The sequence below is a fragment of the Cyrtonyx montezumae genome, unplaced genomic scaffold (genome assembly GCF_038088225.1).
Source record: "Cyrtonyx montezumae isolate F1298 unplaced genomic scaffold, pur_monq_1.0 scaffold_17, whole genome shotgun sequence".
Classification (NCBI taxonomy): Eukaryota; Metazoa; Chordata; class Aves; order Galliformes; family Odontophoridae; genus Cyrtonyx; species Cyrtonyx montezumae.
The window spans coordinates 8776226-8800186 of NW_027071903.1; the positions used below are offsets into that span (position 1 = coordinate 8776226).

At 45.1% G+C, this 23961-nt stretch overlaps 2 protein-coding genes and 1 long non-coding RNA gene across 6 annotated transcripts; 2 read left to right on the plus strand and 1 right to left on the minus strand.

The window, feature by feature from the left end:
• Positions 1–1374: 1374 nt before the first annotated feature.
• LOC136047193 (protein C19orf12 homolog) lies at positions 1375–3160 on the plus strand. The gene is made up of 2 exons (XM_065734249.1): positions 1375–1681; positions 2564–3160. Exons 1-2 carry the CDS (start codon positions 1522–1524, stop codon positions 2827–2829), a joined length of 426 nt encoding a protein of 141 aa, XP_065590321.1. The 5' UTR covers positions 1375–1521; the 3' UTR covers positions 2830–3160.
• A 3059-nt stretch (positions 3161–6219) lies between these two features.
• On the plus strand, positions 6220–17973 carry LOC136046593 (uncharacterized). 4 transcript variants are annotated; one of them, XR_010622000.1, is made up of 3 exons: positions 6220–8496; positions 11553–11648; positions 17896–17973. It is a non-coding gene; the product is annotated as an uncharacterized LOC136046593 (long non-coding RNA). The 4 variants fall into 4 exon arrangements; XR_010622001.1 differs by lacking the exon at positions 17896–17973 and having other exon boundaries at positions 6220–8100; positions 8354–8496; positions 11553–11837; XR_010621998.1 differs by lacking the exon at positions 17896–17973 and having other exon boundaries at positions 11553–11837.
• On the minus strand, positions 16847–23141 carry PLEKHF1 (pleckstrin homology and FYVE domain containing 1). Its single transcript, XM_065733200.1, has 2 exons — positions 23085–23141; positions 16847–19155 (listed from the first exon to the last, which is right to left on the minus strand). Exon 2 carries the CDS (start codon positions 19141–19143, stop codon positions 18322–18324), a length of 822 nt encoding a protein of 273 aa, XP_065589272.1. The 5' UTR covers positions 19144–19155; positions 23085–23141; the 3' UTR covers positions 16847–18321.
• Between the last annotated feature and the right edge of the window lie 820 nt (positions 23142–23961).

Sequence of the window (23961 nt, forward strand, 5' to 3'; positions counted from 1 at the left end):
TGAAAATACGTTGCCTTGGGCTGCAAAGTGTTATGGTTTTATGATTTTTGGTACTGGTATTCCACATCATAACATCATGTAGTGCATTTAGAGTTAAAGAGTTAATGCTCCAGCTCCGTGGATCATCGATAGTTCCAGGTATGCCTGTCTCAGAAGAGAAGAAGAACTCCATTCCCCAGAGGACTTTGCGATGCTTTGCGTTCTTACGTGTTTACGCTCAGAGGGAAAGATAAAAACTGCAGTCACGGGACTCTCTCTTCCCTTCGGGACCGAGCTCGGCAGTGGGTGTTTGTTGCAGCCGTCCGCCTTCAGCGTTAGCGTAAGGCCTTCGGTTTATCGGACACTCTCTCTCTTGCTCATTTTATTTGATTCATTTGCCTCAATTCCAATTATATTATATTATTTTCCTTTCTGATATCTTATTTAGTAAATTAGCTTTCCTCCTCAGATCGTTGCTGCTGTTTTGTTCCTAGGCCCATCTCCCTTCTCCTTTTTCCCTTTTTTCCCCCTCCCCCTTCCCCGGGGTGTGGGCCCGTGGGTCCCCTGCCTCAATTGTCACGGTACCGGGTCAAACTGTCCCGCAAACCGTTGACACAAAGGTATGACACACAGGCTATGATCAAATCTGTTGCTGATGCTCAGCTGTTGGACGGTGTCGAGGTTACAAATGCAATGATAACTCTGTGCCCTCTGTGTATTTGTGATTATAGTTTTAGTTGCATTGTGTGCTTTGTTTTTATGTTTTCCTGCAACACTTTTCCTCATTTGTCATGCAGAATGAAAGGCAGTAAAAGTATTTGCTTAGTGTGCTCTTGTTCAGTGCTGAGTCGTTTTGCTTCTCACACTGAATGCTTTGTGAGCTCTGCTGTTAGGGCTGAAAGTTTTGATTTCTGTTTATGGGTGTTTCTCTGATGTCTGTGCTTTGAATCAGTGTTCCCTTGTTGGGATTGCTTTTGCAAGATGAGAGGTGAGTGTTATTTTTAGTATCTCAGCGTTCTGCCATTTAAAATAGTCGTTAAAGTTGAAAGTATCCTTCAGCTGTAGTGTACTCAAAACCAAAACTGTATTTTCAATGCCTGGCAACGTGAAACACTGTGTTTAATCAGAGCTGCATTTGAATTCAGTCATTATTGTTGGAGGTCAGGATTTTTGCAAATAACCTCTTCAAGATGGGAGGATATGGGTGTCTGCAGAACTGAATGAAAACTTCTTACGTTTTTATTTGCTGTAATTTGCCCTTGTTCGTTTTTCTGAGTCCATCCAATGACAGAGTCATCTGCTCTATTCTATGGCTTCATTTACTGTTGCAATGAGCGTCATCTTTTTGCTAGCAAAAAAAAAATCTGAGGTCATTAGCTTATGATTTCCCAGAAATGAAAGTGAAAGCAGTTCTTTATTTTTGCACAGTGACTCTGGCAGTGGGTTGTTAGTCTCACTGACTGCAGAGCTGTAAGCAGCAGGGTTTTGTCCCAGTTGCAGTGATCAACTTAATTGTCTTTTTCAGGTCCGCACCCAGGCAGGATGACCATCCGTGTGGATCAAATGATGCAACTGCTTTGCCATGTTTCTCAGGAGAAGGGAATGACAGCAGCTGTCAAGCACTCTGGTCGAGGAGCGCTCCTGGCGGGTGTCACCGCGTTTGTTGGGGGCTTGGTTGGAGGTCCTCCTGGTATTGCTGTAGGTGAGTGTGTTTGCTTTAGGGTGAGAGGTGTGGTTATCTCACAGAATGAAGAAACTGGCATGTCTCCTTAGTAGGGGCAAGTGTATTGGCAAGGTTTAATTCAACTGAGCTTTAACAAGATGTCGTTTTACATTTCATTCTTTCAGAAGAGTGCTGTGAGCAAGTGGTGCATTGTAATGCCTGTGTCAGTGTTTCCTTTTGGATGGTGGGGATTTTGGTGACTTAAAACTCCCTTTTCTGAGAAGAAGCCATATGCAGATTAGAGGCTTAGGTATTAAGTCCTTAGTTAGGAGCCCTTAGAACTAGCTGTTAGATGTTCTTGTGCTTTAGGTGGGCAGAGTGCTGGTTCCCATCTGCTAAGGCATATCACGTTCCAGTATGCCGCACATAGCTGAGGGCAAACTCTTAGGCTCGGACCTTGTTAGTGTGAGCTTTGTTCCAGCACGGTGGTAAGGAGTGGAGATGGGAGGGAATGAGGCAGTGGCAGGAGTGTGAGACAGTGGTGGCAGTCACAGGGGGTGAAGAAGAGCACCAAATAAGTTTGTTTCTGTATTTTAAGGCTGCCTGCTATCCATGTCTCGGTGAACTTTTAAAATGTTTTTCCTCCCCGTGCTGAATTCTTTCTAAGCATTGGAGAGAAGCCAGAGTCCCATAGCAAAGGCTTGTATCCTCTGTATCTGTTGAACTAAGCAGTGTTCTATATAAAGTTCAAAAGGTGCCACGTCAAAGTAGTCATATGTGACGTCACTGCACTGACAATAGATACACCTTATTCACTCAGCTCTGCTCTGATTTCTGATTGGGGAGGTGAACGCTACTGATGAAGCATCCCTCTAGAATTTCAGGTCTAACAACGGAGACGAACATCTCTTCATTTTCTAGGAGGAGCTCTTGGTGGACTGCTTGGTGCCTGGATGACCAGTGGACAGTTCAAGCCGGTCCCTCAGATTTTAATGGAGTTGCCTCCTGCTGAGCAGCAGAAACTCTACAAAGAAGCCATTACTATAGTCAGGAGCCTAGACTGTGCTGATATTTTTCAGCTGACTATGTTTGTAATGGGAAGTGGTCATCTCCAGCAACAGTTGGTACGAGTGGTGACAAATTACCTCACCAGAGAGCTAAGTGCAGAGATAAAGTATGGAGAATAAGTAAACTTTTTCAGGCCAGGTTTTTAGATTTTGTTGAATTTTACTCTTGACAACTGTGACTCTCTAATGTAGCAATTATTAGGATAAGGATTGTCATTTTAGTTTTCATTTCTCAATTGATTCTGAGTATCTTCTTTTTTCATTAAAAAAGAGATACATCCTAAAAAGCATCACAATGGTCTGTGTTTTGCATTAGAGGAAATGAACGGATTGAAGAACTGGGCACATAGTATCCCAGCCAATTGTTCGCTGTTTCAATCAATATTGAAATCTATATTAATAAGCAATATTGCAATCAATAAACTATTTATCAGGTTTGATGTACATGAAACTTCTTGGATGGAGGCATGTACTTATTTTCAGAGTGGTAGCAACACATTTGTGACAAGGTTTGCACATTGTTTTGAAACAGTTGAGTGCACTCCTGTTGTGTTAAGATCACCACAATATTTGCCTTTTTGGTTTATCAGAAGATTTGGGCATTAAATAACTTCAGCAGGTTTGATCATCCAAGGAACTGCTCAAGAATGTATTAATATCCTTATGTTCTTCTTTAGTATGAATCTGGCTGTCCACCACTGTTTCCCTTATTATTGGAAACAGCTACAGGCAGTGGATAGTGTCTAATGAAATCCATCCAGCTGCTCAGTGTCCAGGTTAAGTAAAAGCTAGCCCTCGCCTAGGAAACAAGGTAAAGCAGTGCCAGCAGTCTTAGGAAGCAGTTAGAATAGTCACTATGGGCAGAAGTACATAGTTATATAAGTAATCCATCTGTGATGCTGGTTATTAATTTGGTTGTAGATATGACAGAATCAAGCTAGATTTTCACTGGTAGATGGTAGATAGTGTATTTTTAGATTTCTTTTTTACCTCTGTTTTTTCTAAATATCTGGTTTAAAAATGGAAAGAAAGCATGATTATAAATAGTTAATAGCAAAGAGAGATTATCTTTATTTACTTGCTTTATTATTTAATAGCAATTTGGAATTGTAACACAGATTAGTAATTGAGATCTGCCATCTAGTGGCAAGTAGATTACTTCTTCAGTTCAGCCTTTACCTTTCAATCCTTTTAGGGATTTGATTTAGTAGTTCAGTGGGTAGAGATAGTGATAGGAGGATGGTTGGACTAGATGATCTTGTAGGTCCTTTCCAACCTAATGAACCTATGAACCTGTGAACCTATGAGCCTATCAGGGCTGCCTCTGGATAACACAGCTATTTTTTTGCTGTGAAAAGTCAAGGTAAATGAAATTGTATTTGATTACAAATATCAATCCACGTGTGGCTGGAATTCATGTACATTCCCCTGCAAAGAGTGCAGAGAGGCTTTTTTTATGGTCATTATCATAAGCCATGACAGCACAAATGTTTGTAGCAACTGTATGTCCGTTTTCACTGTAGCGAGAACACACAGTCAGCTAAAGGAGGACAGTTATTATCCTTGTGATTACTGAAGCAGAAGTGGATTTTGTGAGCTGAACACAAGCTGGTTTTGAAATACCAAGTGAGCACTGGTGAGCTGTCATGCCAGGTAAAGCCACAAGCACTGCCTGTACCTTGCAGCCAGTAGAGCAGTGCTTGGCACTCCTGTATGACTTACATGACCATCTTCACTTAATCTAAATTATGTACAATGACTATTTAAACATATGATAAATTATATTTTTGTTCTAGCCAAAGCAGGTTACAATCCTCAAAACCTGACACACCAGAAAGTTTATTTCCCTACTACCTAGTTAACAGAGAACAAATATCTTCCATATCAAAGATAAATCATTTGGATATTGCTCTACCTTAAATCCACTGCTGAAATTGTAGCTCAGTTGGCCTTGCTTTGCACTGGTAACTTTAATAACTGCAGAACTTGTTGATTGATGATGGCTAGATGATGATGTTGCATAGCATTGTTGCATGTACTGGCAGTGGAGAGAAACTGAACATTGCATTAGGTCTGGAAATGCTGAGGCCCAAGTCCTTGGCAGACTTGAGGAGCATTTGTGTGTGAAAATTCTCTTGTTGCTAGTCGCTGTGTCAGAGTACAGACTTACTGCAGGATTCTGTTTCCAGCTGCATCTAAGAGGCTGCTGGGCTCAAACTTCTAGGAGAAGAGGAGCACATACTTTCAGCTGGGGTTAGGGAACAGTGTACTAGGGTGCTGCACCACAGTGTGATGTCATAGTGGCTGTGGCATTGGCTAATTAGTTGCTATAGTTCTTATTAATTGGAGTTTTTAGAGGGTTTTGGTAAGATCTTGTTGTTGTGGAAGAGGGTTCCTGTAATGACCCACTGAATTTCTTATTTTTTCAGACCATTTCAAAGAAATGCCCAGTTCAAGCTCACTGACATCTATACAACAGTAATTCTTCTGTCCTGGCCACCACTACAGCATCAGGTTTATTCCTGTTCCAAGTGCTGACTTTGAAATTGGGTCATCTCTTGTACCCAGTAGTGCAGTTAGTGATCCCAGAATGTGGAAAAACTGTAAAAAAGATCAACGCTGAGGTTCCAACCCAAACCATTCTATGACCCTATGACTCTATAACTTAGGAAACGAGATGATACTTTACTGATCTTGAGTAAATTAGTGAGGCTTTTTGGACATGAGAGCCTAGACAGCAATTTCAGTCTGCCCTAAAGGTAGAAATGTTTGGAACCTCAAATCTGAGGTTTTATGGGGTATGTGTGCCCTCACAGATGAGTGTGTCATGGCTCTTGGTTCTAATTGTTTGCACTGCCAGGTCAGCAATCACCTTTTACTCTGGTATATAAAGTAACACAGATTAGCATTACACGGGCAGTTTTCTAAGGACAGGTCCCCGTTCTTCCAGGGTTGCACACCTGCAGCTGCACAGGGCTTTGCTGGTGAAGAATATTCACAAACCTGAGTCTCTATCTTTCTTTCAAACACAACTTATGAGCTTCTGACAGGAAGAGGTGCTGTATATCTATCTGTGTAGGGTTCCTGACATTCTGGAGGGAAAAATAGTAGCTGCATTTCCTGTAGATGCAAGCTGCTTACCTGCCTGTGCTGTAATTAGCTTCTCACTTTGAACAAAAGGATGTTTTGGAGAGATGTTTTGCTGGCTGACTTAGGGTGACTTAAGAAAGCAGACTGATCTTCTATGGAAATAATTTGCTAGATGATTTGATCAGTAACAGCTCTCCTGGTGAGATGCTTCAAGGTGAGATGGCAGTGACAATGCCAAGCTCCTGGTGGAGGGATGTGAGAGGTGACAATCATCTACAGTAAAAGTGGGATGTGATAGATCAGCATTGAGTACTTATTTATTATTATTTGACTATTTCTTACCACGTTGTTTGTAATGTTTCTAGTGGTATAGTACTCTCTACCATAGTCTCATTATAGGCCGCTGTGCTCTAGCAGAACTGCATTTCCCTGTTGCAGTTTACACTTTAGTGCTCCTGCCATATGTGCTTCAGTGACATGGGTGAGCTGGAATGGCTGCTTTCTCATACTTCTGGTAACACCCATTTCTCTCTTAGGGAGGAAAGCTCATGCTCCAGAGGACTCAGGTGTGCTAGGTTAGTTGTTCTTTGAAATAAAAATTCTATTAAATACACATAGCATAGCTATAGAGTTCATATTTCTTTCAGGTAACAGCTATTTGGTGGTTGAAACCCAGTGACTAAGTGATGATGGTTAATATGCTTTTCCTCCTTTTTGATTGGTGTATAGGAAATCTGTTCCGAAACTCAGAGAATGATCTTGTGGAAGGGAACAGTGATTGTATTATTCAAAGTCACTAAGCAAATTGATTTTAGACAGTCATACTCTCATGACAAATCTGTTCAAATGATCTGACTGGGATTGCTTGCATATAGCATGAAGGATAAGTCAAGTCCTCACTTCATTTCCCATGTTCTTCTCAATTGCCAAAGATTAATCATGTTTTTCTATCCCTTAGGATATCCTTGGTAATAATTTACTATTGTCTTTCTGTTAGCTTTTCTGTTATCCCATTAGCCTGAGGGGCCAGCAGAAGAAGGAATGGCAAGTGTGATTTGCTATAACCTCTGCTGTTGTCCTTATGTCACAGTGCAGTGTTTCCTGTGAACAGGATGCCTGTGCCATGGTCTTATCAGAGTAGGGTCTTCTGCTGGGCTCAGTAGGAACAGACATTCCTCAACTTGATGAAATGGGATACCTCATTATCAGTATAAGCTTCTTTTATAATTACCGTTCTGGTACTTTCATGTGCCTATTTTCAAACACATATAATGTATACCAGTTTAAGTAACTTAGTCAAAAATGGTGCTGTTTCATGTGGAAATTCATTTTTTCCTTTTTTTTTCTTTCCATTTTTGTATTGCAGCAGCTTCAGTAGCAATAACTAGTGAAATATGGGCAGATCTGAGGGGCTTACACCACGTAGGACTCACTTAACTCTGTCTGTACTAGCAGGTTAGAAGCAACAGTGCAGCCAAATGGTGGCTGCTGGTAATGGAAAAGCAATGCCTTTTTTCCCCAGAGTAAAAGATCTTACAGAGATAGCAATAGCTTCTTAGGCTGTCATTGCTTGACCAGTTGATGTATTATCAGGACTAATTGAATAGCAGACCTTCATCAGAGTTGGAAAGCTTTTTTTTTTTTTAAAAAAAGGTCTTTATATTGCAGTGAACTAAAGCTATTAGCCCCTAATTAACACATTGGGGTTTCATCTTTACCTTTCTAGAGATCACAGAAATCTATGTATTTTTCAGGCTGCAAGCCAGAAATCAAACATTTATTACATAATTGCAGTAAATCTGAGCTAATACTTCTCATTAAGTATGATCTATGAATTCCAAAAGAGCCTAAGAGGTAAGTACATAAAAATCATTCTGAAGTCTGCAAAAATGAAAGCATTAATTTCTTTGGATGATTGTGCAGCATGAATGATTTAGGCAAACACAAACAGCGCTCAGTAAGGACATGGCATTTCAACATCTGGACTTTTGTGATCCTCTCAAAATGGTGTGATTTCATCTAATTTTGCTGCTGATCTTTCAGCAAAGATAATGTTCTAGCCAGAGAACCAGCTGGAGTAGGCAGAATCAACCCCAAACACTTGTAGAAATAAGAGAATTCCCTCATGAGCAATGTTGTGGATGTGACTTGCCATGGGCTGTGAAGGGGTGGAAGGTGTGTGTTTAACCCTGGCTGTGCCTCCCAGGGATCAGCATTCCCTTGGAGCTGCAGGAGATGGCGTCTGCCATGATGCAGTGTGTGAGCCAGTGGATAAAACCTGTTTTGGTTGCAGAATTACAGGTAAGCACATTCTTCTGATATTTCTTTGCATTTCCTGCTTAAATTGTTGCTCTCACTCAGCTAACTGTGTCAGTATATAGTAACTCTCTGAAGGAAATATTACTGCCATCTCTGATACTGGTGGAAGTTTTCTGCATGAAGACAAGCACCCTTGAGTTTAAACTTCTGTCTGCATTTATTCAAATCTTTTGAGCTCCACGAATCTTTAGACCAAAATTAGAGGGTATCTAATTTTTCCTCCTTGCTCTTCCAGGTTAATTTCAAGCCCAGCATTAACAGATTTTCCAAAGTCATAAATTGAAGACTTGCTCCCTATTGAACAGTGAAGAAAAGATGCAGCAGCTTAATGTCATAGTTGTGCTTGGGACAGATGGCATGCAAGAGCAAATGCTCCAGGTTAGTTCAGAAGGGAAGGGACTGGGCAAAACTGTTTAGCAAATACTGTGTTAGTGCTAAAGACTTCCTGAAGTATCCCTAGGAATGCCAAAGTAGAGCAGACTTTTTACCACACTGCAGTTTATTAATTGCTTATGTGGGAACAAACTCAGTAATAAAATACTAAAGAGAGTGATGGTTGTAAAGCATGGCCTTGAATCTGTTTTTGTAGCTTTCCATAAAAGGGGCTTACTTGCTTTTTCCTGGCCATTCTCTCCAGGAATTTATATAGAAAATATTTTTTCCATAACCGCAGTGAACAGCCCTCAATTGCCTGGCAGCCGTTTGCATACTTGAGGCTTCCTTCCCTCTCTGCAGTTTAACTCTGCAGCAGCTTGTACTGCTGCCGAGTTGGATCTTGCTTTTGGTCTTTTGTGTTCCTAGCCCAGGTTCTGTGGGACTTGGACTGCTGAAAGTGACTGCAGCATGTCTCACTTGAGTAAAGGGCAAAGATTAGCCTCAGTATTGTATTGCTGATGATAAGTAGCAATGAGGATAATATGGAGCACTCCTGTAGCTCTGTACGTCTTCAAAGTGCTCTACTGAAACTAATTAATCTGCCAAAGCAGTCTTGTGACAAAGGTGTGTGTTTCTACTGTGTGTGATTTAACTCTTATATTTGTAGGACAAAACTGGATGCTGTCTTGAGATAAAAATCAGGGTATCAGTTAACCAACTAGTGACTGCTTATATTCCCCAAACCTCAACAATTAAGGCCAACTTCAATGCTGTCTCACTTCTTTTGGTTAGCTTTAGCACACCTTTGGGAACCTCGTGTATTCTTGCAAAGCAGCATCATACCAAGTGTTCAACAGAGTGGCCCCAGTGTTATGCAGTAGTTTGTTTCCATTTATGTACACGTCTGTATATGGCTTCCACCATTTCTTAACCCAACACAGGGGATGTGGTCCCAGTGCCACTGGAACCAAAGTTAAACCTGGGCAATGTGCTGGACTTAATGGATGAGCCCCAGTTTGTGTGCTGCTGGTGCTTTGCTCTACTTAAAGAATTGTATGTGTACGCTGCCACAGCAGAAAACAAGGCCATGCTATGTGTGCTGGTGGTGCAATGCTGTCATGTCAGGAAAGAATGCATAAGCTCTGTTATAACTGTAGGATTTCAGTGCCTTTCTGTGCAGTTCAGTCACCTGCTCCCAGGACTCCAGCATCTGCTGTCTTCTGTCTGTGTCTACTGCTTGCTCGAACTTGAGCGACACATCAGTAGAAAGGCAGGTATTGCTTTGTATTGGTAAACACCCATAGAAAAAAGGTCACGCTGACTATATAGTCCTAGTGCTGAGCTCTGAAAGACCTGTTTCCTCTCAGGAAAGAGTTTGAGGTCACTGTGGGCAGATTTCTGAAAACATAAGCAGCATTCAGCAGCAATCAGAAGACAAATAGAAAGGTTGGGACGGACAAGGAAGGAAACCAAGAACCAGGCAGTACTCTTGTTATGTCACTGAATGGATCCAGGTTACAACCCCATCTTGTGTCAGCTTATCCCATTCTCATCAGTTCTTTTTGAGCTCAAAAGAGCAATTGCAGAGCTAGAAAAGATTCAGAGGATAACATGGTATGGAAGTGTATCTGTGTAAAGAAAAACTGATTACTTGAAAATAGTTTAACCTGGATAAGATAGTAATGGAGAGAACTTTATTAAAGGCTATGAATGGCACAGAGAAGAACAGGAGGAACAATAACATTGCATAACAGTCAGGGTGTACCCATTGAAACAATTGAGGTAAAAGGAAGTGCTTTTTCACACAGTGTTAAAAGTGAATTGTGGAGCAAATTGGCACAGGATGTTCTGGATGCAAAAAAAAAAAAGTGTTCAAAAAGTGATTAGGCAGGTTAATGGTAGAGAGGGCCAGCAAGGGCTAGTAAACACACTGCCCCAGAATCAGCTGCTGGTTTGCCAGAGGCTAAAAGAGAGAAGTATCACTCTATGGTTGCTTGTTATGCTTTCCCTAAGAGTTTTCAGGTGGCTGAACTGTGGCTGTGGTTTATTAAGGCTACTTATTTACGTTATGCCAAACACGCTCTAGCATACAGTTCCTGTAGTGTTGTTTCAAACATATGTGCTACTGCAAGTGAAACGTGACATATGTGCTGCCAAAGCAATCACATTCTGCCTACAGTGAAGTACACTTCACACTGTGTGAAATCTTTTTCCTGTATGAGGAGAAGACCTGCCCATTTGCCTTTGTGCTCATTATCCCTTCTCAGGAGTGGAGCCTTCCTCCCTGAAAATTCCCAGTGTGCGAATAAGCAATTAAGCAAACCAGAGGAAAACCTAACCTCTTTTGGTTGGTGGCAGCCTGGTGTTTCAGTTTCTCACAATTGCAATATCAACTTCAGAATTAATCCAAACAGTTTTATTGTTTGCATCAATAAGAAAATGCATCCTTGGCACCAGAATCTAAAAACAGGCAACATTTTTAGAGACACACAGCTCATTCATGTTCAGGTTCAGTGGAAGTTATATTAAAATACTGTCATGCCATTGTTTTGTTCTGCAGAAGGGAAAGTGATTTTACAGAGGCTATACCCTGGTTAGTCCTTTATTCTTTTTGGATGTTAAACTGTTATCACTGAACTAAAGTTGATATAATGTGCTGTCTTGTTGTTCTTCCTGAAACTGTAGCAAACCCTCAGCTCGCAGATACAACAGTGTGAGGTTTGTTGAGTTACAGGATCCTGCCAGATGCTAACTTCCTAGAGCACTGAGTATTCTCCACATTCCAGCACACATTCCAGGGGTCGTAGTTGTGCAGTTTGGATCCAGCAAAGTTCAGCCTCCAAAACACAGAAGAGAAATTCTGTTGGGGTAGTGGGAGGGAGAAAGTTCAAGTGCTGCTGGGTGGGAGGCAGAGCTGTACTGGGGGTGGATCAATCTGGTCTGGTCAGAACAGCTGCTATTACCACATCTGGCTCTTGAACTGCCTGTGGAAGTGTGTCTCGTGGGAGCTTTGTGGCTCATGCTCACTTTAATGACTGACTTCTCTGCTTGCTTCCAAGACAGGACTCCTCCCCATCTCCTATGTGGAAGAGGAGCTGCAGTCCTCATGGGCTTCCTGCACAATTCATGAATTTCCCAGATGATTCTCCGGAGTGGTGAGAATGCTGAAAGTGGGGAAGCTGTGTAGAGGATTAACACTGTTTTACCAGAATCTGTCTGTAAATTGTAATGTGTAAAATATCAAGTGTATATGTTAGAATTCCTGCTGTGATACAGTCGTGTGCTGGATTTTGGTTACTGCATGTCCCTGAGGAGAGAAAGAGAATGTCAACTAAAATGTTGAATGCTTTGTTAGTGATTGCCAGCATGTTTGAAAAGCTGAAGCTTACAGAAGGAGTTTTGAGCAACAGGGCCACGCTGAGAGACTGCCCTTGCTCTGGTGGTTACACTAGCTGTGTTACAGACCCTGCTTTTATGAGGGTAACATGCCTAGGGAGTATAAATAGAATAAACCTGCTATGGTCACATATAAGAAGCCTATAACTCAGTGGCTCTGGCATATACATCAGTTATGTAAGAGCCATTTTGGAAATCTTGGCCTCACTTCTGGCTGCTCCATGACAGAAAGCAAACTGTGTATTGGAGTCCTGCAGGTACCTTGCTCCTGTCTGGCTTCACGGACTAGACTCTTGCTGGAAGATTTTGCATCTCTCTTTGTACCTCCTGCTTTGTCGTTATTGCAAGGGAGCAAGGCAGAAAAGAGCCTGTGCATCTCTACAACTGAGGACAGATAAGCAGATATGGAAGCTCTGTGATTTGGCAGAGTATCTGTAACAAAGCTGGTGTTATGAAACTGGTGTTTCTAGTGGCTGCTTTGAACTAATGTTATTGCACTGTAGTGCTAAGAATTCATGCCATTTACTGATAGCATTATTCCATCGTAGCTCTAACTGCTGTATTACAGAAACAGCAGTGGTACTTCTGAAGTTTTGAAACAGCAAAGACCTGTGGGCTAATAGAGCCATGTACAGTAAAATCTAGCTGAGCTGTTTGGTTCCTAGAGGCTGGTCAGTAAACAAGATTGCTTGACCCCATTTTGAGGTGCTAGAAACTGGTTTATCTGAAACCTGCTGCTGAGTAAACATTCTTCAAGACAGAAGCTCTGATGAAAACGAAATAGTGACTTGGGTGCAGCGAGCTGGATGCTTGTTGTTCTGGTGTGTTTGCACTGCAGTATCCAAGCCAGTCAGATGATCCATAGAGTCTCTGGGTGCTTCTGTCAGAAGTGCTCAGGGATGGGGCACCTTGGGCAGCACTGGAGGAGCGTGTTGCACATAGCCCATTGCTGCTGGGGCTGGCAGTAAGCAGGCTCCAGCAGCTCACACTCACTCTGGCTGCTGTCAGCCAGGCTGCAGCTCGGCCGTGCCTGCATGCGGGCTGGGGTGGTGTGGGGATGTGCCACGGGGATAGTCCTTCTGTAGGCTTTCACAGGAGGAGGAACAGATGGGCTGAGAGGCTGCAGTGCCATCCTTACTTTCCCTGTATCCTTACGTTTCCTGGTATCTTTGGAGGAGCCTTCATGTATGAAACCACTGACATCTGCTTTTACCTTATATGTTACATCTGTGATAAAAGCCACGTGTGACCTTTTCTTCTTCTCCATTAGAGGAAGAAGTCCATGTGGCCTTGAGTTAATGCTTTCCTTTCTCAAATCCTGTTTTTCTAATCATCTCACCAAAACACATAGTTTTTAGGACAAAAATATAGAGACCAACTTTGCTCTGATGAAATAGGAACCACAGCTGCACTCGGTGCCCAGCACACAGCTGGCAGCAGCAGCACCGTGCTTGCTGCCCAGCCCAGCCCAGGCTGCACAGAAGCACTGTGAGAGCCCTGGCTGGCAGCACAGCAAAAGGGAGATTGTGTAACATGCTGTGAGCTGCACGAGTCTGAGAGATTTACAGAAAACCCTGCTTATGGTTTATTATCACTGCCAGGCCTTACTGGAAAGGAAGCGCAGTGCTGCCTTCAAAGGGAGCTGCTCAGTGCTACTGAGTGTTTGATACCATTTCCCTGAGTGCCTCTCCTTCAGCTGCTTTCTCAAGAATGCAGCACTGAGTGCTATTCTGAGGTTTTATGAGCAAGTGCAGAGGCAGGAAGGGCTCTTTCTTATTCAGTGTGCTGCGCTGTGATTTGTGTGTGTGACATTACAGCCTAGAGCAGCCCTGGCTGTTTGCTGCACCCTGGTGCAGAGCACTACTGGGAGAGCCTCTCCAGCACTCAGGTCTGGGGTGGCTGGGCAAGAGTTTCTTGGAGCTGTGTTGTGATACTGTGTCCACTGTGGAAATGACAGTAAGAATAGTGATGTCCTCTCTGCTAACACCTTGCTTAAAAATCTAAGGCTTGGAGCAGAAAGAGCCAGAAGTAGGAGCCTCTGCTTTGAGATGTGTCTCTTTAAAGCTCTGCTGTGGTTGGGTCCATCTGTGCTTGAAGTTCCTTCTGTTCACCAAAAATCCCAAGCTGAGGAAAATGAAAAACTGCTTTGCAGTTGTATTGAGATGGAAGAGGCCGTGGGCTGTGGCAGAGCCAGAACTCTTGCTTGGATGAAAACTATTTGCAGTCGAATCTTTGTTCCAAGTTATTCAGAGCTGGCTCACTTCGGTGTGCTGCCTTCAGATGGCCAGACGTGCTGAGTCAGCATTGTGCTCTGCAGCTTGTGTTGTTCCTTGCCTGTGCCTCGGGCAGGAGCATGCCTTTCCACTGAAGCCCTTCCATCCTTTCTTTTCAGTTTACTCACAGATCACATCTCCCTGCTAACTTTCATTCTGCTTTTGTGACTGGCTGCTGTGGCAGCGTCTCTTCTTCCTTTCCACAGACTGTGGAGAGATGTGGATTTCATCACAGCATCGCCTTTAACTTTGCCTGTCACTGATGGAGAATCCCCAGCAGCTTCAGCACATCTGATAACATTCCAGTTTTGTTTCCCTTGCTTTGTGCACACACATTCTTCTCACTCCTGACAGCGATGGGAACTGTCCTCTGACTTGCGTGCCCAGCTGCGAAGCAGAGATTTTGCTGAGTGCCGAAAAGCTCTTGCATTTCCCTAACAGTGACTGTGTCCCAGGCTCTGCTCGAAGGAGCAGCACCCATTTTCAGACGGTCTGATTTCCTGACCCAGCCCCACCCGCTGTGACAGGCTGGTGCACAGCACGGATGGCTGCACAGTGCTGAGCTGTTTGGGTCTTGAGACCTTCAGGAAGGAAGCTGTGCAAGGAAACCTTTCTGGAGACTGAGCCCCACACATTGTGTTTGGGAATCTTTTAGGGAGAGGCTGTGACCCCACAAAATCCCTCACCTGCATGTGTTTTTTTCCAAGTGAGCATTTGCAGTGCTGCTCTTTCTGATGGATTTTCAAATTTTAACCAGACTCTGGCAACAGAAGTACTTAGCACAATTAAAAAAAAAATCAGGAAATGCTCCATTAATGCACTGAAGATGGATTTAGGCTGGAAAACTTCAAGATGGACTGTAATGGCACAGACCATGATATAAAACCTGTGTGTAGAGCCAGCCAGATGCCAGGAGCCCCAGGCTCTAATTGCAGTGCTGAGCTTGGCTAATAAAACTAAAGAAGGGTAGGAAAAAAAAAGGAAAAAAAAAAGAGGCCTTGCTGAAATTTCCTGATGTTTCCCTAGGCATGCTCCTTTTGTCACATGCTTTAACCATGTGAGAATTGCTCTAAGGTCTTTCAGGTGAAAGCACCGGCCTTTCTGGGTCTCCCTGCCCATCATCACCAGCACAGCCAGCGCTTGCAGGAGCAGCTGCTGAGCGATGCCCTGGAGCTCTGTCTGCATGGCTGCATCACTGAGAGTAGCACAGACTGTCTTGCAAGAATGGACAGCTGTCAGAAAGAATGTGAACGTACAGGAAGTCAGTGTGTCCATCAGGAGTTTATGGAAGTGCAAGTGCCAGTATGCTCCTCGGGTCTAAAACAACAGACTAATTCTTAACGTAGTGGTGTGTCTTGCTAGTTGCCCTTACTCTTGTAAGTGTCACAGTGCTCGACTCTTTTCCATACCCTCTTTCTGTAAGGAATGGGGAAGTAAAAATTGCTGTAAGATTTGTGCATTTCACAAAATGGCATGAATTATAGCATGAACATAAAAAGGGGGCTGGGTTCCTTTTTTGCTGTTATGATTGCAAAGAGATCTTGCTCTACAGCAAGGCTCTTATTACGGGTCTTGTAAGGAGCAGCTGAGGGATCTGGGTTTGTTTAATCCGTAGAAGAGGAGGCTCTGGAGAGACCTTATTGCTCTCAACTGCCTAGGGAGGAGGTTGTGGTGAGATGGGGATTGGCCACTCCTCCCAGGTAACTGCAGCAGGATGAGAGGGAGCAGCCTCAAGTTGTGCCAGGGGAGATTCAGGGTGGATATTAGGAAAAACATCTCAGAAGTGGATGAGGCATTGGAGCAGGCTGCCCAGGGAGGTGGTGAAGTCACTGTCCTTGGAGGTGTTTAAGGAAAGGGTAGAGGTGGGAAACAGTGAGTGGGCAATACTGGTGACAGGTGGACTGTTGAACTAGATGATCTTAGAGGTCTTTCCCCACCTAAATGGTTCTGTGATTATTAGAGGTGTGACTGTCCTCCATTAGTAGATAAAAACAGTTCATAGATCTCTTGGGAACTGATAATACTAAGAGCTTTGGATATAGAAGAAAAGAGGACTGAGGTTCAAATTTAGAATATATTCTGAAGCCAATTACTGGGAAGAAACTGAGAGTTTTGCCTATGGAGTGCAGAATTGGAACTTAAGTTATGTACAGTGTTTCAACAACTGCTATTTTTGGCTTATGAACTGTTCTAATGGCTGTTTATTTTTAAGGTCATTTTCTGTTTGCATAGCATATACACCCTTCTGGTGGGTGGGAGGCATTATAGAAACAATCACTGTTGCTCAGAATTATGAACTAAACTTGAAGAGGGATGGAAAAAAACAGAACTTGGTGTACTTATTACTTTAAAAAACATCTGTTTAGGTCAGAAGGTTTGTTGACCCACTCCAAGCTGTGGCCCCACCAGAAAAATCCCATTCCAGTTAATGTAGACTACCACAGGGGATTGCAAAAGACTTGGAAAGACTTGGTATGAACAGAAAGGAAACATCAGGTTTGGCAGTTTCTTCAAAAATACTCACCTTCTGGTGGTAAATACAAGACCAGAATGTTCATCTTATGGCTGAAGAGTTAGTAAGCTGTTAAGAGTTGCTGGCCATGCCTGAATCACAGCATCTGTACCATTTCTTTTTTAAGGCTCATGTTAAATAACACCACATTTCACTGACATATTTTTCTGGCTTCTTCCAGGTGGCCTTATCTTTATTCCCACACAGTCAAGTAATACAAATTGATTGGACATTGGCAGTTTACAAAAGAAAGTAAGAATGATTATTCTGAGCTTAAATTTAAAAAATCTAAATCTGGCCACGTGGCATTCAGTGCCATGCATAGACCAGAAACTGATATATAACTGGTTTATAACACCAACAGTGAATCCTCAGCCACGTTCCTTTCCCAGAGAATAAAATACACCATACAAAAATACACTAAAATTATTAACTGAGTTTGTGGAAGTGTCTGCTGCAATATAATTGCTTTTGTCTAATTTTCAGCATATTTACTCCAATGCTACATTTGATAGAAAGAAACCATGTTTACTCAAATATTTGAACTTATTTTGAACTTTTTAAGTTCATCTCAAATTAATTTTCTTGGGCTCGAATCCTGGAGATGCATTAAGGACCTTAACTTTGAACGTATGCAGCTGATAAGTGAGATGAGAATGGGAGTGTTCAATTCTTTGAGGTCTTTTTCAGGAAGGGAGTGGGAGTCAAAATGCTGAACCTCTGCAATTTTAATTTGGGGCATTTTCCTGGAATTTTTAAGGCTTGTTAAAAGGCTTCACTGGTCAATTCTTTTACCTGATAGACTGGAGGTCATCAGCTCTCTAGTAATCTGGTGAAACTGCCTGCTTTTGAGATCTGGAGCTCTGCACTTAAGTTGAGTCAACTGCAGTAAACCTCTTCCTTCTCACCTTTGTATAAATGTACTTGTCCCTCTTCCCATCCCTTCCTTCCTTGTCTGATATCACACATATCTGATACAATGATTTCTTTCTATATGAGAGAGTCAAATGCTCCAGCCCTTTGATAAGCCTCATATGCATTCATCACTGCCCTTTCCTTAGTGTTTCCAAAGTTGAAAATCCCTGGTGTAGAAGTCAAAGTCCATTCCTATCTCACCACCCACAGACGAGATGCAGGTTTGCACAGCTGCAACGACAATCTCTGAAGTAGATGTAATGCTTGTGAAAAGCACCAGCCCTAAAAGTTCTCTGTTTTCTGCAGAGAGAATGCCTCATGGGAAGCAAAAGCACCAGTTTTCTGCAGTGCCCCATCTGAAGGTCCTGTCACCTCTGAAGGCGGAATTCAACACAAGCAGGCAAGTATATTTCAGCTTCTTTTTCTCCCGAGAGTATTATTGCTCTGTTTTTGCAGGCAGAAAGACTAAGGCACAGAAGGGTGAACTCATCTGGATCAAGACTGATCTTTAGTCCATGCTCTTCTCTAAGCTGTCACTCTCTGCTTGCGTAATATGAGACGTTCTCAGAATGACTGGGGGTAGTCCCTGACCTTTGTTCTCCTTGCAGGCAGCACAAACAGGGGCCAATATCCACCTTCCCAGGCATGGCCTTCACAGAACACACCAAGAAGGACATGCATTGGAGGCCAGAAGTTGGCTTCCTAATATCTAAACACTACCAGTTCTCGAGGTCAGCTATGGAAAGATGACCAAGATACTTCTGAGGTATAAAACTCTGTGTCTGCTGGCCACTGGTCAACTCTGTAATCATCAGACTTGTCACTGTCATCACCACTGGAGGGTTCGTAGCCCGGGATGGCGGAGCGGTACTGCTCCGTGTGCCGACAGTCAGCCTCTGCTTCCTTCTTCTGTTCCGCCAGCAGCTGCCTGTAGCACAGGTTGCAGACCCTCAGGGGCTTGGGGGACAGCCGGGGCATCAAAAACCTCTGCCTGGAGCAGTCTCCACACACCACAAAGCCACACTTGCGGCAGTGGTGCCTTCGAGTGAGCGTGGAGAACTTGGTCTGCGTGCAGCGCATGCAGATGTCTGTCGCCTTGTCGGGGATCCAGGGGGCTGCGTGCTCTGTGGAGGGCTGCCTGCCCGTCTTGGACAGCAGGTGCCTGATGCACTCCTCCAGATGGCTGATCCACTCCTTGCGCTCCGTCAGGGAGGCCGCAGAAACCACGAAGGACTTCTTTGAGGTTTTGATCATCCAGCGGTTCTTCATCTGCAAGGTGTCTGGCAGTGTCTCCAAAGTGACATCTTCAAGGGGAATGATGTGCTGGGAATTGTACTTCCTTTTGTTAATCACTATGCTCCCGTACACGAGGATGTCATTGAACAGGAAGAATATGCGAGGCTTTGGTTTCTTGCGGCATTCTTTGGTTAAAATGCCTTCTCCCAAAAGGACTCTTCCTGGCACAGCTAAGGGTTGTCCAGAAGCCCCAAAGCAGTTTTCCACAGCAGCAATGCGCTGGCTGTTGATCTCAGTGTTTGCAAGGTGGTCCACCATCTCCAGTTCACCCTGAAGAGAGGAAAATAAAGACGTGGTGAAGCTGCACTTTGCAGACTGCCTGGATGAGGCTGACCAGCAAGCCTGCGTGCAACTGAGAAGCTTCTAATGTCAGTGGATGTTAAAAATAATCTCTTTTCAACTCTTCACATTAGTTTATGGCCTTTTCGAATTAATTTTTCATAGTTTCTGACCTTACTTTGTAACAATCTGGTCTGTAATGGGGTGGTTCTGTTCACAGCAATGGAAGCTCTCTAATACAGAACCCTCTTTTCCATTACAGCCACGCTTTTTACCAGTATAACTGCATTCCCATACTAAAGGAAGCAGGCTGGCCTGACGTACTTCATATATGGGGAGTTTCTGCACTGTGACAGCTGGCGGGGACCAGGCCCAGGCCCTTCTATCCCTGCCAGCAGTGAGCAGAGCTGCACAGACACTGTGCTGGTGCTGTGAGCTGACTGATAGAGGATGCAGCAGGGAGGACATCCGTGGTCTTTGGAGCCAGTCTCCCATTTCTGACTGCACACACGTTTTCTTGAGGATTAGTTGCAGATACACACCGCCCAGAATGCTGTTTTGGGCCAGAGCTGAGGCAGACTTTTGGAACAAAACAGAGTGCTCTGCTGTTTGTTCCCACTGATCCTCCATGACAAAATTAAAAAAAAAAAAGCAAAAAAGCAGCAGCTACATGAATAAAAAACGCACACAGCCAGCTCCTAACTCCATTGCCCCAGCTCTGCTTCATCTGCCTGTGCTTCCAGTTATAAGACACAGCACTCTGAAAACAGCCTGATGTCTGCTGAAAGGGAAGTAGAGCGCAGCACACTCATCCTTCCCTACACCTCTGCACCCTTGTTCTTGCAGCCCAGGTGCCTGTGATTTTTAAAACATACATAAAGGTCGCTCTGAAGCAAAAGCTGATGTTGTGCTGTTCACAGTTTGCAGTAAGGAAAGTACTTCATGTTGTACAATCAGTGTTTCAGTGCACCCAATTCCTTCTGTGCTTAATGGTACACCAAGTAACAATCCACGAGAAAGTGAGTCATTTCCTCTTACAGCGAGGTAGTTCAGCAATCACGAGGTAGCCCACAGATCACAGGGATGTGTGCAGCCCTGGTTTCTGTGAGCATTTCAGGACATAACCCATATAGAACCTCTCTCCACAATTTTTCTCATCTTTCTTATACACAATCTCTAAAGCCAGAGTATTGGAATGTGGGGAAAAGGGAAGGCAAAGAGGACAACGTGCTGAGCACTGAGCGTTTGAGATGATGATTTACATTCTTGTCTCGCCCTTCACCCCAAATACCCTTCAGAATGCTAGAAGGGAAACCACAGAGTAGCTGTTCAAGGTCGCTGTGCGCTGTTTATGTCTTGCCTAAGCTATTTAACAAACAGACTGCTCAATTCCCCTTAGTCTCCAGATTTTTTTCTCTATAGCAGGCCAGCAGTCCCTGTACAAAGTAAGAGCACTGGTTCAGCCCCAAGAGGGAACCTGAGGGAAACGACCTATTCTGCACAAATAGCTTTGTGTAAGTAGAGTTGTTCATAGGTTCATAGGTACATTAGGTTGGAAAGGACCTACAAGATCATCTAGTCCAACCATCCTCCTATCACCATCCCTACCCACTAAACTACTAAATCCCTACTCACTAAACTACTAAATTGTGTGGCCAGTGCTTCTGAAAAGCTGCAGGTTTAGAGAATTCTTGTAGATGCACAAAGGCAGCACCTTCTGCAGCACAGGGCTTGTCTGCAGGAACACCTGCGTGGCTTCTACCAGCCCTGCTTGCTGCCTGACAGTCTTCCCAAGATCTGCCTTGCAGGAGCTGCTGGGATCTTGGACACGGCCACATGAACCCAAGCTGACATGTGACTGAAAGAGAACAACTCGGGGAATCCTCTCCCTGAATCAGAGGCAGGATCCCAAGGCCTCCCCATTCCTCCTGCAAGGATGTGAATCTTCAGGGTCCTGAAGTCCAGACGTGATGGAGTTTGACAGTGTAAAATATATCCACTCACGTGTGTCCTCCAGTGCGAAGTACAGTTTAAAGCTAACTGTAAGGTAAATGGTTACAACAAAAAGCATCAAGAGATGGAAGCAGTATAAGAAAATACTGTCAGAGGAAGTCCAAGAAGAGAGCAGCTGTGAAGTAGGAAAATGTGAAACGTGAAGGAAACAAAAAGGAGTTCCAGTGAAGTGTCACCACCCAGAGGGTATCTTCTTCCCCCTGAGCTGTTCTGCATTTGAAAAGCCAGGAGTTAAATGAAGAAAAGACAACTCCTTCTCGGGAAAATCTTCCTGCTACAAATGTCATCTGTTGCTCTGGGCCTGGATATTTCCCTAAGGAATTCTCACAGGGAAGCAAAATAAAAGCTTTTTTCTTCCATTTCTATCCCCTCAGGCATAAGAATGTTCCAGTAAATAACGAGCAGAGCAGTAAAAAGAAAAAAATAGGAGTGGGACTCACACTGCTTAACTTCAGCCTTGGACAACTGACTTGGTACAACTCTGTGCTCCCTGTACAGCTGTGGGGAGAGGCAGCCAGCTGCAAGGGGAGGCTCAGCCATCCCACCACGAGGGAGGGCAGCCCTGCCCTGAACTTCTACACAGTCTGTGGCTTAACTAAATCACACAGACAGATGCCAAGTTATTAGCATGACTCACTGCAGATAGTGCTCAGCTCTGCTTTGGAATGGAACTATGTACAGCAGTTTCTGAATCATATGGTTTCCCTTACTGTAAAGCGTCCCTGCCTTTAGGAACAACAGCGATGTGCCTTAAAAATCAGGACATAAATTCTAGTCTAGTCAATTCATTCCAGTAAATATATTTTTTTCCCATTTCATCAGGTTTGCTCTGTGCCTTCAGCAGGATCGTGCTGCTTGTTACCGAGTGCCACAAATGTGCATGTGCCTCACACAGTAAAACAGTGGGAAGATGCACGTTACCAGCGTTCTACTTCACGTGGGAGTTTTTGGCATGGCAGTTTTCTTTCTTTTTTGTGTCAAGATCTGTTGACTCTGTGCATGATCAAACGTTATCCAGTTTATACAGTTGGCATTCAAAGGAAAAATAATTTTGTCATCACCCAACTCCACATATTTCATTAAACAATGAGCGCTTGTAAACTTGTGATTATAAATAGCCACGCTGACGCCTGCCAGAGTGCTCCGACTTCAGCTCACTGAGGCTGGGGTCTATTTTTGAGGCTGTACATAGCTAAGGTGTAGGCAGAGCAGCACTGGGCGCAGCTCCACCTGATTCTTCAGCCCTCGCAGTCAAACTGAACGGACAGGTCTCAGTAACAAGCACCAAAGCCTGGGCTGGCCCACGAGGCTCAGCACACAGAGCAACTCTGCACCTCGCCTCCCTCCAGATCTCTCCGTCCTCCCGGTTCTGGCAGCTGGAAGGCCTCGGGACACAGGGCTGACACAGGCTCCTCCTCACCCGGCACTGAGCGCCCGGGGCGGGCTCTGAGAGCAACGAACTCCGCTCTCTTTCTGCCTGGTCTCTCGCTGGCAGGCAGGCCGGCAGCCGGGGCAGGGGAGGGCCAAGACCCCCGGTAAGGAGCCCAGGGGCACCCGGGTGCGGTGCAGACCCAGCTGGCAGCGGGCCGGGCCGCGCAAACACCGCACAGCAACAGCACGCGGGGGCACGCAGCACACGCCAGGGAACGGATGCTTCCAGCCCTCCCAGCGCCCCGTGAGCCCCTACAGGCTGAGCAGCACGCTTTATCCCCGTGCCCGTCGTTCCCACTCGGTAAGCGGAGCGCGTCCAGCACGAGCGACATCGCTGAGCCCAACCCCCCCCGGTCCACGGCCCCCGCCAGCCCCGCGTGACCGCGCACAGCGGGAGCTGGGCACGCCCGTGTCCCGCTGCGCTGCTTTAGGCAGAACCGTCGGCTCTCGGAACACCGCGGCCCTCGCGCCGGTACCTCCGCGCACACCCGGGGCACGTCCCGCCGGCCGCAGCTCCGCCGCTCCCCGCGCCAGGCGGCTCCGCTCGGCCACCGCCCCGCCCCGCCCCGCGCTCTCGCTGCCCCGCGGCTCGGCCCCGCCCACCCAGCGCCCGCCGGCCAATAGGCGTCGCCCGGGCTCGGCGGGCCGCGGGTGGGCACGCCCCCTCGCTGGGCGGCGGCCAATCGCGGAGCGGGGCAAAGCGCGACACCGCTAGGGGGCGCCGCGGTGGTCTGTGGGGTAGCGGTGCTCGGGGCGGCCGCGGCCACGCGGGGCGGAGCAGGGCTGCTTTATTTCACTCCTTACAGCGTGCGTGCTGGGCTCAGCGTTGCGTGTCTGCAGGTTTTGCTGAGGAGCTGCCCGATAGGGAACTCAGAGCAGAGAAGTGCTGTGTTCCGTGCCGCTGCAGGGGTGAGTGCCGGCGGTGAGCGGTCAGTAAGCTGGGCGTACCGCCGCGTCACTTCTGAGTAGTGCTCACCCAGGGATTGGAGCAGGTCCTGATTGAAATATGAAGGAGGGCTAAAAAGAGGTGAGGTGAGAGTGTGAAATGCTAGGACCGTGAAACGGTGTGGGTGTTGGGTGCAGAGGGAGGTGTGATGCTGGAGAAGAAACATATGGAAGTGAGGAGAGATATCTAGAACAGCATCTTGCAGCATGCCCTGGGGGAGTGCTGCATTTCTGTCCTTCCCAAATAACATAGTTCTGTTCATCCAAACTCTCCTCCTGTATTCCTGTTCTGTTTAATCTCATATTCAGTGTGTGCTTTTATTGCACAAGATAAACCACGGCGGACGGTTAGGTATTTCAAACACTCTACTCATGTAGATAAGACATTTCAAATATTAAAATGGGGAA

What these genes read in the sequence shown, in the direction of transcription:
- LOC136047193 (XM_065734249.1), top strand. Translation starts at nt 1,522, where the DNA reads ATGACCATCCGTGTGGATCAAATGATGCAACTGCTTTGCCATGTTTCT. An exon ending in TCCTCCTGGTATTGCTGTAG is followed by an intron (nt 1,682 to 2,563) that starts GTGAGTGTGTTT and finishes TTCATTTTCTAG; the next exon opens with GAGGAGCTCTTGGTGGACTG.
- PLEKHF1 (XM_065733200.1), bottom strand. Translation starts at nt 19,143, where the DNA reads ATGGTGGACCACCTTGCAAACACTGAGATCAACAGCCAGCGCATTGCT.